Below are 14,863 nucleotides of genomic sequence, written 5' to 3'. Positions count from 1 at the left end.
GATTTGGTGAGTGCTGTGAAGTGTGTAAACCTGTTGATTCACAGACCTGTACCCCTGGGGATAAAAATATATGTTTATCAAAAATAAAAAATTAAAAAAAAAAAAAAAAAGAAAGAAAAAAAAAAAGGAAAATGAGAATCAGCATTCATTAACCTAGAAGTTTTTTAAAAAATGTTTAATTTACGGGCACCTGGGTGGCTCAACTGGTTAGGTGGCCAACTCTTCATCTGAGCTCAGGTCATGACCTCACAGTCATGAGATCCAGCCCTGCATAGGGCTCCATGCCGAGCATGGAACCTGCTTGAGATTCTTCCTCTCCTCTCCACTCCACCTCCCCCTACCCCACTCATGTGTGTGCATGTGCAAGCTCTCTCTCTTTCTAAAAAAAAAGTTTAATTTAAAAATAAGTTTACAAACCAGAAAATTAAATACAACCATTTATAGAAAATTATATATTGAATAAAGATGGACAAAGGAAAGTTTAATAAGGTTTCACATGGGCCTACCTCAGGCCTGAAAATCTAAAGTCCTTTTTTTTTTTTTTAAAAAATAGGCTCCATATCCAACATGGAACTTGAACTCACGACCCTGAGATCAAAAGTCACATGCTATACTCACTGAACCAGCCAGACATCCCAGTATTTCTTTCTTTCTTTCTATGTTCTTCTATGATACTTCAACTACTTAAATAATTATTCTTAAGTGTTTATCTGGGATAAAATACATAAAGAACAATAAGCAAACCTGAAAGTAAGCCATGTTCCAAAGCAGAAAGAAGATGGGGAAGACGAAAAAGCAAGAGCAGAAGACACTGAAGGCTTAATAATTACTTAAGGCTTTTTCATGTATATCATGGGATAAGTAAAAATGTTGGGATGATCAGAAATTTAGACATTTTATTGTAAAAAAAAAAAAGATGGTTGAAAGAGTTAAGCAGCAACAGACATTCTGTAATGAAAAAAACTTGAATATGAGACAGCTTGTTCCATGTACTCAGAAAGGATAGACTGCTGAACAGGTCATCTGTCCTAATCTTTCAAGAAAAACTGTACAAATTAACATACTTTTGAGAAATACAATAGCTCTTAATGAAATGCAGTGTCATGCGCTGGCAACAGCAGCATCAAAATCTTTTCTAGAAAACAAACATCTACAAAGAAACACCATGTTCAAATCACAAGTTAAAACACTGACTTATTTCATGTGAAGTCTAGAACACAAAGAGTATGCCAGGTTAACATGAAGAAATTCTGAAGCATACACAAGTCCAACATAAAAAGAGTTAAATAAAATCCAATATGGCCTCCTTATGATTATATTCCAATTAAAAATAAGCATTTTTTAAAATATCATCTAATTACTGACAGTATTAACTATGATTACCCATGTTCACCAGACATATGCTCTTGGTCACCAAATGACTATCAGTTTCAAAATTAAACGCTCCTGAAAGAAAAGAAAAAGAAACAACAAAAAACACTTCAACACTGAAAATATTCAAAAGATCACTGTGGAGCTGAAGAGTTCCAGAAATGTTCCAAACAAAAGTATGAATACTGGAACACATTTATAATAATCTAAAATAAGATTAAATAAAATGTACATACTTTAATGTTTCCTATAAAGGTAATTGGTATGTGTGTGTTTTGAAAGTTAATCCAGGAAAATAGACTCTTCCACATGGTTAACTTCTTAAGAGGGTATCAACTCACATTCTCACAAAATTTCTTTGGCACTATGCAAGTATTTAAGAAACTGGCACAAACTTTCTATAACCTTATCTTTTTGTTATAGAACATGTTAAACTACAAAAAAAATGCAACTTCAGCTCAAATATGACTTAATAATCAAACTAAAGTAACTTTTTAAGTGAAGCTCTCCCTGCAGAGTATCTCACTCAACACACACATAAGGCATTTAAACAGATTACTAAAAAGGTGACAGCTGAGGAATGCCTTCATTTCTTTCCATGGTTTCCACCAAATGTCATTTCAGAAATACCTATACAACACATGACAATGTGGAATGTCTCCACCCATGAAAGAGCATTCTAGTCGAGCAAGCACACTTAGGGCAGTAACACAGAGCTCAAGTTTGTCTTTTTATGGTTAGCCAGCATAACAATGAAAAGATAAACAACCAAAATACTAATAAGGTCAGAAAATCCTGGCATACAGCGATCCGCAGTGAAAGTGTTATTTAGAAAAAAATATACAAAACTGTGATTAAAATCATTTGAAAATATGAATTAGCTTCTAATGCCAGTATCCTAAGGACTCCTTTTCTAAACCAACAACCAACAATTTGTTTGAAAAAATTCATTTTTAAAGTATGTTGCATAAATGAAGCAAAATTCTGCTTATATTGGTAATCAGGAATATATTCCATTTCAAAAATAAATCTAAGATCCTGCTAAATTTTGACTGTAACAATGGCTACCTTTGCATTTTAAGCATTATAAAAGTAAGTTACTGGTATAAACACTCGTATTACAATTTTTAATGATCGCTTTGTGCCCAGGTCATGCAAGTCTCCACTTTGCGCTTTGAGCTGTGCTTTAATATAAATAAGCTAAGAAATACATTCCAGAGGAAGACTACATGTGCAAAGGCTTATGGAAATATATATATGAAACTGGTGGTTCCTAAAATATGAACTGGTGGATCACTGTCACTGGTTTTGTGAATCTCTAGTTAAGTTCCTTTTTGCTCCATCTTGGGTAATCAGGGGCCAGGCACTTGTACCCTAATGATCTGGCCTGCCACCACCTGAGTGCCATCATATCCTTCCAAAAGGAGGACACAGGTAATCACGTCATGAAATCTGTTCATCCCCACTTACACACTCTACTTGCATGAAAGATTATCAAGAAAATTTCTGGTCAATACAGCAATAATTTTATAAATTGACAAGACTCCCCACTTTCTTTTATTTATTTGGATACTATAGCCTTTATTATTAAAATATTCTTTTTCTTTATGAAAATGGTGATAATAGTATAAAGTGGTCACACTGGCAAATAAAAATTAGGCTATCCCCTTTTAGTCAAATTTAAGTAAACAGGTCTATGAAATGTAAAATTATGGGAATCAGTGATTTAATGGGCAACACGTAAATTACATTCCAAATGTTGCTCTCACTTATTACTACTAAGGAAAAAAAATTCTGGCACCATTTCCAAGTTAAGATCTAAAACATAATTTGGCTGAATTTTGCAAAAATGATTTAAAATTATTTTTTTAACTTGGATATTCCTACTAACAAAAGGCTTCCAATTAAAATCAAATATGATTAACATTAATAAGTATGGTTTACTAATTCATAAATTAATTCAGTTAATTATATTAGCTTTTCATGTATTATCTCAAGTCCTAATAATCACTGTTCAGGAAGTAAAATGCAGATTAAATGGTAGTGACAAACTCATGGTTGTTTTTTCTTTTATTTTGTCCTGATATGAGCTTTCCTATAACTTATCTCTTTTCATTAAAAGTGGTATATATAAACAAAGCATGTGCAGTAAATGCATACATAAAAATGCCTAAAGCAACAATATAAATTATTTTTAGGATAAAGGAAAATAGAGACATTTAAAGACTAAATTCTAGGTCTCCAAAAAAGGAGTTTTTGTTGCTTTTGTAACTTCCTTGCAACTTCCCAAAGCACTTGATCAAATATTCTGCACAAAATGACCAGTCAAAAACAATCTTGGCAGTTCCTAAACTTTAGGCTAGATTCTGAGGTTAACTTAGATATAGTACTACTATATGAACAAATAAAGTTCATAAGGGGGTTAGCTAGCTAAAACAAAAGTAGATGAAGAAAAAATTGTGTGATATTGTGTGTGTAGTGTGTGATTCATTTGATTCCAGTTAATTCATTTGATTCATTTAATTCAGCTGATTAACTGAGAAATCTCTACTAATAATCAATCATAATGACTAGAAGATTTAAGAATACTTCTTCAGACTTAAAAGAAGAAATCTGGCATGGTCTTAAGTTTGGGCTTTGGAATCAGAAAAACCTACATGTTAGAACCCAGCTCTGTTATTTATTATCTTGGCAATCTTGAGCAAGAAAGAAGGGATGCTGTGAGAATTAAATGAGATACTGGTTGTAAAAGCATGTACCACAGTGTTCCACATATACCAAGTCCCCAGCAAATGTTCACCAGCCAATTCCACTTCTCAATAAAACACTAGTAAGTCATGGCTAATAGCCAACTCCAACTCAGAATAGACTCAAAAGAACTTTTGGAGGTCTTCCATCTTTCAAAGATGTATACCTTTTGGTATACAGTACTCCATCTTTCCAACATGATTATGGAACCCCATAAACTTTCATAAGAAAAGTGGGGGTGAAAATGGAAATATTTTTCAGGCAGAAAGGGAATCAGGAACTCTCAAGAAGTAATGTTAAAGCAGTAACAAAATAATTTTCTATACTCTCCATCCCCCATAAAAGTAATCTTTCTAGTCATCTTAAAAAAAAAAAATCACCTAACAAGACTCTTTTTTTAAAAAAACATATTTTATTTTTAAGTAATCTCTACACCCAACAAGGGCTTGAATTTACAATACCGAGATCAAATCGCATGGTCCACCAACTCAGCCAACCAGGCGCTGCTAGACGTTTTTTTGCTTTTTTCTTTTTTTTAAGCATAAGTTCTTTTCTTATGTGAACAGTACTTGTAAAATGTGGTAACAAATTTCTTCTATGCCATCTAGTGCTTCTACCTGATTATACTAGAATATGCTCAGTCACAGCTTGCAATCACACTAGCTGAAGCACATGAAAGATGGTCTTGGTTATGACACTTCAAAGTGAGACCACAAAACTGTTGCCAGGAAGCACAAAGGCAGCAACTGCAGAGAAGACATTGTAACAGCAGAACTGTGGGCACTAGTGCCCTAAACCAGCACATCCCATATATGGATAGGGTTGTCCATTTATTTGCAGGAAGTGAGGGGCCAGTTTAGAGGGGTTAGAAGTTTTGTTTGTTTAGGTGGGTTTTTTTTTCCTTTTAATAGATTTAGGATGATTTCAATAAAAAGTTTTAAGAGCCATCAGCATCAATGTGTTACAGTCTTCCTAATTAAAAAAATCATGTAGAGAGAGTAATTTATACTACACGCTCTTTTAAACAGCTATTGCTGTTATTATTTATAAGTGATTCATTAGATTCTTCTAAGATCTTAACATCCCTCACCCCCGAAAAAATAAACAATAAACTCTATATTCACTTTTAAACAGATTTCTCATATACAGCAATTACATTATTTTCTAACAAGAGACTCAATATCAACCACTCCAATCTCTCTTCCTTTTGGTTGGAAAACACTTTAAGTAGCCTTATTAGAATACTTTTAAAGAGAGTTACATTTCAGATTACGATTCAGTGAAAACAGCTTGGCTGAGAAGATTAAGCCCTTAAGAAAAGACTGCACAAAAGTATTCCTTTTACTGTCAAGAAGGGAGCCACATATTTTTACAAAGAAGCTTCAAATGGCGCCCTTAAAGTTGATAAAAGTTGTATTTTAAGAGCAAAAGGATTGAATACTAAACTTATCTGCAAGTCTGTCTCTATTGAAAAGTAAAAGGAAACTTTATTTTAAAATTATGATAGCATAGAACATGGATCTAATTCTACTTGGTATTCCTGTATAGGACCTAGTTCAGACTCTTATAAAGAAGCTGGCAAATTAATTAATGTCTCAAATAAGTATTTTTAAAACATATTACTAGGATTTAAACTGGTTTAGGGTTTTTTAAAAGGAAGAAGATTAACATTAAGAACTTTTTAAAAGCTCAAGATATTTAAACAAATCTACACAGAAGATCCACAACAAAGATTTTCATTTGTTTTATGAACATCTAAGTTCCACTATGTGTAAGAACAATAAAACTTTGTACTTGTAATAATAGGTAAAAGACACACGTCAATAAAATCTTTAGTGAGCACCTAATATGTGCCCAACTCTGGAAATACAACATGTAGAAAATTGGGTCCTTATACTCTATCAGGAAAGACAAACTTAAAAACAAACAGTATTCAATAGAAGCGTTTCAATAGCAGCAGAGAGGCTAAATATAAGATACAGTGAGCACCCCAGAGAAGAGAGTCCTTCTCCAGTGCCATATTCTTATTCGAATTCAAAGAACAGAAAGATCCCTACTGGCTGGCAATTCCACTGAACTCTGAAGAATAACTAAGATTTGACTGGCAAAGAAGGGAGGGAGGATAGTCTAGTGGCAGAAAGAGCATAACCATTGGCATGAAAATAGAAAGGTAAAGAGTAAAAAACAATGCAATGGAGATACATCAGTTATAAGCTAAATGATGAAACACTAAATTTAAGGAAAGGAGTGACACATTGAAAGTGCTATTGTTAAAAAAAAATATTTTTAGAGCAATATGAATGCTGGATTGGACCAGAAACAGAACAGAGGCAGAGAAAGCAGTTAACATATTACTGTACTCCAGGGATAAAGTAATAAAGGTATAAACTAGGTTGATAATGAGAGTAGCCAGGAAAAGAACTGATGAAAAGGCAATTGTGAAGATTGATTGGATATATGTAGACAAGGGGACGACTAAACAATAACTGAGATGTTTAAAACTTGATCCAGAGATTAATGACATCATTAAAAGATTCAGAGCTATCAATGAGAAGAGTAGGCTTGGTGAAGAAAGATTTAAGTTTTATTTCAGGTTGAATTCAAAGAAATTCCTAACATTGATGTAAAACTAACAACTTAAAATACTCAGACTGAAAAAAGGATACAGGTGAAGTCTAAGGAAATAAAATTAAACATACATATGTATCTAAACTAATGTTACCTGATAAAAGAGTATAAAACTGAATGCTAACTATGAAAATCCATGTTTGAGTAAGAATCCTTTGAAGAAATCACAAAGCTAAATGTAAATGCAGTAATTGCTACTCTATGGCAGAGGCAGTGAACCTCTACTTACTATCTTACTACTTAAATACACATTTTTAAATATAAAATCACAACATAGTGAATTAATATTTCATTCTACATCAATACATCAGCACTAGAAAAATGGAAATGAGGGACTGGAGCTCTGCAGAAATGTGAGAACTGGAAATCAACTTGATAGTTACTGGCACAGAGTAAGTAGATAAGATTTTAAGGTAAAATCGAAGGTTAAACTCAACATTGTTGGAAGAAATCTCAGTCCTGCATTATGCACACCAGTATCAGCAGTAATCAGCAACAAAGCATTCTACAGAAACCTCTATTACTCTTCTAAAATATTTATAATGTATACTGAAATACAGATATAGATCACAAGGCAGAAAACTCAACCAGGTACCTATAAAATCAGAAGTGATTAATGCCCACAAATTAAAGTGAAAATCTACTCTAGACCTCAGTTCCAGAAAATGAAGTTTATTTCAGCTTCAATACCGTTCAGCATTGTTTTCTAGCTATGGGAGTCAGCAGGAGAGGGAGGCTACTCCAAAGACCAAGACAGGAAATTTGACAAGAACACTGCTTTTTCTCCAATATGGATGACATATTTCTATACAAAAAGAACAGCTAAAAATTAAGTAGCTTTTCTAATTTCTAATGAGAGGGCACATTCAACCAATAAACTTTTAAATATAAGCTGCTTACATTAAAAATGGAAGTACAATATGAGATTAAGTGTAGTTATGGCTTGTAAAGTTTCTAAAACTTCTCCTGACAGTGAAATTTAAGATGCCTGATTAAAACCAAAAAGATAAGTGAATATTTCCAAAGACTAATCAATAATCTAGCAAAAACATTTTAGGTATTACACGCTTTTTTGAGAAGTTAATTAAAAAAACACTATTCAAAGGCTATTAAATCAGTGGGTCAATTTTAGGTTTTATAATTTAAGTACTTAAAACAAGCAGCATTCGAGAGATTTCTTAAAAGGTTAAAATTTTCTTGAGATTCCTTTTAAAAAAGTTTTATTTACCACCTTTCACTATCTGTCGTCCTGAATTTGCCCAAAACGAACTCCTTGTTCTCAAAGTCGCAACAGGGGAAAAAGTATGAGTTGATAAAAAAGAAATGAGAGTGGAGAAAACATGATAAAAATTTTAGTACTTGGTATTTTAAAGACTGTAGCTTCAGGGACTTAAGGAATGTGCAGATAAATTACAAAAAGATATTATGCAAATGATTATGCATAAACTTTTGCTTAAAAGCTTGTCAGGTAAAACAAAATACGCAATAAAGGCTATACCTGTGTGTTGTCAAACTACTGAATTCAGTTAATCAGGAAAACATTGATAAGTCAACTAATTCTTGCAACATGTCCAAACTGAGAGGGGGGGGAAAAAACAAACTTAAAAAGTCTGTTACATGTATTTTCTCTTCCCACCTAGGCCAGTATTACATTAATATAAGCATTAGAAAATTTCCTCTTTCCCCAAGCCAATACAATTGGGTTCCTCCACGAGTGTGATAACTTTAAATTTCTATCTGACAATTTTAATAAAATATATTGATGTAAACCATTATCCAATTGTACCCTGACCTTAGCATACAATAACTGTGTCTTTCAGAATTAATTCCATACTAAATCGTGCAAATTGCACTTAAAAGATCCTTCATCTTACATAACTACATTACCATTTTTAGTGCCAAAAGTTTCTTTCATTCTCTACACCATGTTTTTAGAATCTAGAGTTTGCTATGCTTTAAAATAAACCTCAGCCAAATAAAAGACTCCAAATTTATGGAACAGAAAAAGAACTACAGACCGCGCTATATTTTTACTGGGTGCCACATTCTGAATTCCAGATTTGTCGAGCAATTTGTCAGTCATTTCAATCCATCCAGTCAACTTTGTAAACAAAGGCTATAAGCCAAGTTTGATATGAGAATTCAATTAAATAAAACTTAAAACGGTCATCATTCACCAAACAGGAAGCAGTAAAAGGAAAATGCCACCACACACCTTTTAAAAAAGGCAGCAAGGCAATATTCATAAAATACAGAGCCTTAAGTTTCAACCTCTGTAACAAGTTTTTGTAACAGTCTTAAATAAAATACAGCTATGATCTTCCACATACAACCAAGGTAACGTTGAGCTAGTTTACAAATCTTTTCATTTTAAGGGGAAGCTATTGCTATTAAGTCAGATTCTAAGTAATTCCAAATTGCCCAGTAAGAAAATAGAGTCTATGTCTTGTCACCTATTACCATCACTCAAAGATTGCTTTTTATGCAGAACTCTACGTGGTTGTGTTGCTTTTGGCCTGTTAAAGGCAAAGCAACATTATCTCTGGATTGCCAATAGTTTCTCCTTATTTGGCTAACACTGAGCGATCCCAATCAGGCTACTATAAAACTTTAACATGCACAAAGAATCCATTTTGAGAAAAGTTTGTGAACAGCTTTCTTTTTTATCACCCCCAAAAGGAAAATCGGAGCTTGGTAATCGGTTCTGAAAAGCGTGCCCAGTGTTTATTCTTCTCTTTCTAACCCCAGCGCACACCCCAAGACGTGGGGCTCGAGGATCTCTGACACTGCGGCAAACTCTTCTCCCAAAGACACTTCAGTACCTTTGGGTCCGGCGGTGGGTAAGCCCTTTTGAGCACTTCCTTACCTTACCCATCTCCATCCCCTCCCTTTCATCCGGAGCAGATCAGCTAATTACACCCCATTTCCCCCTCCCCAATGACCAAGAGTAATAAAGGAGAAAACAGGAAATCATCCGCTCAGACACTCGGCTTAGGGCTCCTGATTACTATTATTATCATCATCATTTGTAATCAAGCCCTAAAAACTACAGTAAATTCAATGCCCACCTACAAGCCAAAGACGTCCATCTGTTCAAGTGTCCCTAATGCCCCTCGTGGGTCGTTTTCTTTAGCATCCCTCGTCGTCCAAGTATATCACTGACATCGGGCCCAGGTACAACCCCAATACACCCCACCCCGTCTCGACCCCGAATCCCAGACACACGTTCACAAATGGCCCTGGCGCCCCAAGCCGATCACAGTCCCTTTTTCCTCTGCCCCGGAAATCACCCGGTTCCTAACACCAACATCAACTAGTCTGAAGGGGGCCTCAAGCCAGAAGCCCTCCCTCCACCAGTTCTCTTCCCCCTCCCTCGCGGGAAGCCGCCCCCTCACCCCGCAGCAGGGAGTCTCCCGCCGCCCTCAGCCTCCAGAGGCCGAGGGTGGGGAACAGGCCCCAGCAGGAAGCCGACGAGAACCCGCAGGGTCCGGAGACCCGGCGGTAGGGTGCACAGACCTGGTGCAGGGCAGTGAGTCCGTCCACATTGGCGTAATTGATGTCGGCGCCGCGGTGCAGCAGCTTGAGGACCTCGTCTGTGTCGCCGCTGGAGCAAGCAGCCAGGAAGACGGCGCCATCGTCGAACTTCACCTTGGTCTTCTGGCGCTTCACCACGGGAGGCTCGAGGTCCGTCTCGGAGCCGATCCAGCGCTTCAGCTGCTCGTTCCGCTTCTGCTTCGCGTCCGCCATCTTCATCCCCTCTCCTGCCGCCGGGTCTTCTTATCGCGAGGGGGGGAAGGGGGAGGCGGAGAGGGAAGAGAGGGGAGGCAGGGGGTGTGTGACTGTTTCTATGAGTGCGGGCCAGAGGAGGGCTGGGAACCGGGAGGAGACGCTCGAGACTTCCAGTATCCCACAGAGCACTGGGGCGGCGCGCCCGGCCAAGCGGACCTCCCTTCCTACCCCAGAAGCCCTCCCGCCCCCGGCCCAGCCACCCGTCACCGGCGGCCAATCTAACGTAACTTCGCGAGATCCGGACAGGGAGGCGCCCTTCGGCCACTGCGCATGCGCCCTAGTCCTGTGCCCGCCCCAGGAAGAGCGCTCCCGCGAACTGCGGCGGGGGCGGTCGGGCCACCGGAGGGAAGCGGGTGTGGTCCAGGCCGCCCGGGCTGCTGGGGGCTGGGACCTACCTGGAAGGGCGGAGACAGGGAAGGGAGGTTCCGCCGCTTGGCTGAGGGCTCCTGGGGTTCCGGAGGCCCACAGTCGGGCGGTACCGCGACTCTACCGGGCCGACCCGCCTCCGGGGCTGTCTGAGCTCTGCAGAGTAGTTCGCTCAGGGCGGAGGATTTTCCTATTGGCTGCGTTATAAGGATGGAATGGAGGATAGGTCGTGAAATTCGGGGCTTGCGATTTTCTGGGGAACTCGGATAAACTTGGGCTTGTCAGTATTGCTAAGAAGCTCTCAAAAGTGGGGTCTCTGTAGTTACCCCACTCTGCTGGCAGTTACCCAGATCTCAGTCATAGGTGACCGCCTCATAACAAGGGTTGACCTGCGGTTGATTGCGGCGGCTTCCTGCCAACCTTCACTGCAGAAACGTCTTTCCTCTTATGCTTGTTTTTTTGTTGCTTTGTTTTGTTGTTTCTCTGTATTTCGGGTCCTCTCACCCTTTCTTCAGTGCTCTAAGCCTGCCTTGTATTACCAATGAGCTTAGCTCAGCCTCGTTACTGGTCGTAACCTTTTAAGGGATTTCTGGTTCCTGCCCCATCGCTTTCTAAGGATGGGTAAAGACCCAGCTGCTTCTAGGGTTCAAAGGAATGTTAATATTACGCAATTAATTCAGTTGGTATTTATTGAATATTTACTATGAGCCGGTCGTTGTTCCAGGCACTGGTGATCCATTGACCGTAATGAGTTATTTAAATCACCTTTTGAAGTTACGTGACTGAAAAAAAAAAAAAAAAAAAAGTTTGTAAGTCATTATAATCATTTAAGAAAAGGTTTGTTTGTTTTTTTAAAATCTTTTTGTCTTGTTTGACACCACACACACAACTTGTAACAATAGCTGAAGTCTTTCAAGCCATCTATTGGCAGTCTCCACCAACTGATACATTTTTTAAACACTCCATTGTTTTAATCCACTATATGTTTGTAGAATATTTGGAGCTAAAAGTAAGACAAGTCATTACTCTTTACTGTTAAAAGTCTATCATCTAGACTGATTCCCCAAAGATCTAATTAACTAATTTTACTCAGCAGCAGGATTAGGATTTTTTCAGCAAATGTTGTGCACCTGTACTGGGTCAGGCAGGCATTGTTCTAGATGTTGGGGATGCAGCAGTAAATAATTAAGCTTTTCTTATCCTCCAGTAGAATACACTGCAGCCTATCATACTGAGAAATAGAATATTTGAGTAAAATGCAAGTAGGAACCCACCTGCCTGTAAGACTGAATTTTCTGGAATGCAGAAACTAGGATAATAATAGAACTCAAACTAGGATAAAAATGTTTTCTCTGGAAATATTGTAGAAATAGGAAGTGAGTGTAATATGCATAAGATGCACCAATGGTAATATCAGACCTTTGAATAATGATGGTGTTAGGAGCTGAAGAACTGTTAGGGCTAAAATATAAAATATCTATTCACTTTAAGAGCTCCAGAATCAGTTCTTATAATAAAGGAGTGGAATCTGAGAACTGCCTTGCCAGCCCTTCTGTCTACCTAGAAAAACTGACAAACTTATCCTTACTATTTCCCAAGAATGTTATGGTCTATTTGGTAGCTCTGAAATAAAGATTGGTATCTCAAGTTTTCATGTGGACAAGAGTTTGATGGGAAATATGCTGTTTCTGATTCAAGTATTTCAAAATGTAGAATTAATAAAATAATAGTTTATTAATAAACCATAAATAGCTAAGTATCAGTTACCAAAGTTTACCAGTCAAAAACAAAAACCCACCTGGGCTACTGTATGCAAATTTCTTTGAGTGTAGCTTTCCTTCCCCAGTTCCAATGGACGGCAAGTTCCATGTTAATCTCTTTGGAAGCAGTCTTAAACTGCCCCCTGCTTTGCCTTATAAGGAGGATTTTTTTTTTAAACGTATTATTGAATTAATACTGAAGTCCTGTGGCTAATTTTAGAAGAGGAAAAACTTCTTATTTAAAAAACAACAGAAAGCTAATCATTTCATAATACCTTAGTAGCTGAGTGAACTTCAAACTTTAAGCAGAAGAAAGGAAAATACAAAATAAAAATTAAACTATATTTGTTACTGGTTTCCTTTGCTGCAACAAATCATCAGTCATGTTGGGGTCTTAATTACATGCAGGAAGTTGTCAAGAGGGAATATATTTTTTCAAGATTTTATTTTTATTTTTAAGTAATCTCTATACCCAGCATGGGCTTGAACTCAACAACACCAAGACCAAGAGTCACATGGTCAGCCCTCTGAGCTAGGTAGGTGCCCCCAAGAATAAGTTTTGATTTTTTTTATTAAGATTTTATTTATTTATTTGACAGAGAGATAGTGAGAGAGGGAATACAAGCAGGGGGAGTGGGAGAGGAAGGAGCAGGCTTCCCGCTGAGCAGGGAGCCGGATGTGGGGCTCTATCCCAGGACCCTGGGATCATGACCTGAGCTGAAGGCAGATACTTAATGACTGAGCCCCCCAGGGACCCCTGTATGTTTTTAAAAGCCTAATTATACCACAGATATTCCTACTAACCATTAACGTATTTGTTCATTATGATAAACGAAGAATTTTTAATTAAATGATTATTTTAAATGCTTACACACATGAAGCTTAGATATTTTTCTGTTCTCTCTCTCTGATGTACCATTACGTAAAGAGTCCAGCAATAATATGATACTACACTTATAGTCAAGTTTATTATTAGAAAAACAACTAGAGAGGGACGCTTGGGTGGCTCTGTCGTTTGGGCATCTGCCTTCTGCTCAGGTCATGACCCCAGGGTCCTGGGATTGAGATCTGTGTTGGGCTCCTTGCTCAGTCAGGAGTCTGCTTTACCCTCTGCCTGCTGCTCCCCCTAATTTGTGCTCTCATTCTTCCCCACCCCTCACTTCGACAAATAAAAAGAAAAACAACTAGAGAATATAGTAACAAAGGCACAAAAGCTTGTGTGTGTATGGCCTTAACTTAGTACTAACCTATACAATGTGGAGATTTGTTTATTTTTTTACTTATGAATGAATCTAAACTTGAAAATATATTCGATTATATTGTGATATGTGAACATAGAACAAGAAAAGGAAAATTTTAAAGTCAGCCCAAGCAAAAATAAAAATTTCAGAATTAGCCTTTTGTTCAGTAAAAGACTGGTGAATTGCCAGATAGTAAAATGCTTTTTTACATGTCAAAAGAAGTTAATCTTAATTATTAAAGAAAATAATTAAGGGTGGCTCAGTCAGTTAAGCATCTGACTCTTGGTTTCAGCTAAGGATCTCATGGGTCCTGAGATCAAGCCCCACTTAGGGCTTTGCACTCAGCAGAAAGTCTGCTTGAAGATTCTCCTTCAGCTCCTGCTGCACACTCTCTCTCTCTCTTTCTCTCTCTCTCAAAATAGATAAATAAATCTTAAAAGAAAAAGAAAATAGTTAAAAACTCTTGAGATCTACATGGTTTCTTTGCTTAATTATAGCTCATTACTTTCCGAGCCTTCACAACCTTCATAATACTGAAGGTATGTATCACTAATATAATCTAGGATGCTAAAGTTTTCTATAAACCAACTTTCTGTTCAGTGAATCTTTTTCCATGTTAACTTTTATTATACAGCTGGAAATATATTTTGGTACAAAGTGTATGTAAGATATTGATAAGTAAAGTCATACATTTAAGTTCTCATCCCTAATTCAAATCTGAGAATCTAATTTACTTTTATACAGTTGAGAATAGAATAGTCAACAAGGCAGTTTGGTATCATCACCTATACTCTACACATGGTCTAGACTCTCTTCTACTATATAACAATCCTTCCAAATGTTGTTTTTAGGAACCTAAAGGAAAGTTTACAATCTTCTAGCATCGTAAGATATTCAGTCCCACCCACATTGTTGACTGGGACCAACCCCGAATCACCCTAAGTTGCTTCAGACTCTATA

At 37.3% G+C, this 14,863-nt stretch overlaps 1 protein-coding gene across 3 annotated transcripts in view; it reads right to left on the bottom strand.

The window, feature by feature from the left end:
• PPP1R12A (protein phosphatase 1 regulatory subunit 12A) overlaps positions 1 to 10,590 on the bottom strand; it is a 147,521-nt gene extending 136,931 nt beyond the window's left edge. For all 3 annotated transcript variants that reach the window (XM_059402407.1, XM_059402409.1, XM_059402408.1), the window contains exon 1: positions 10,264 to 10,590. In XM_059402407.1, the coding sequence (XP_059258390.1) occupies positions 10,264 to 10,500 (237 nt within the window). In that variant the 5' untranslated portion in view covers positions 10,501 to 10,590. The remainder of the gene's footprint in view (positions 1 to 10,263) is intronic.
• Between the last annotated feature and the right edge of the window lie 4,273 nt (positions 10,591 to 14,863).

The sequence above is a fragment of the Mustela nigripes genome, chromosome 6 (genome assembly GCF_022355385.1).
Source record: "Mustela nigripes isolate SB6536 chromosome 6, MUSNIG.SB6536, whole genome shotgun sequence".
NCBI classification, from domain to species: Eukaryota; Metazoa; Chordata; class Mammalia; order Carnivora; family Mustelidae; genus Mustela; species Mustela nigripes.
The sequence above is the reverse complement of the archived record's forward strand: the minus strand, read 5'-3'. Positions and strand labels throughout refer to the sequence as shown.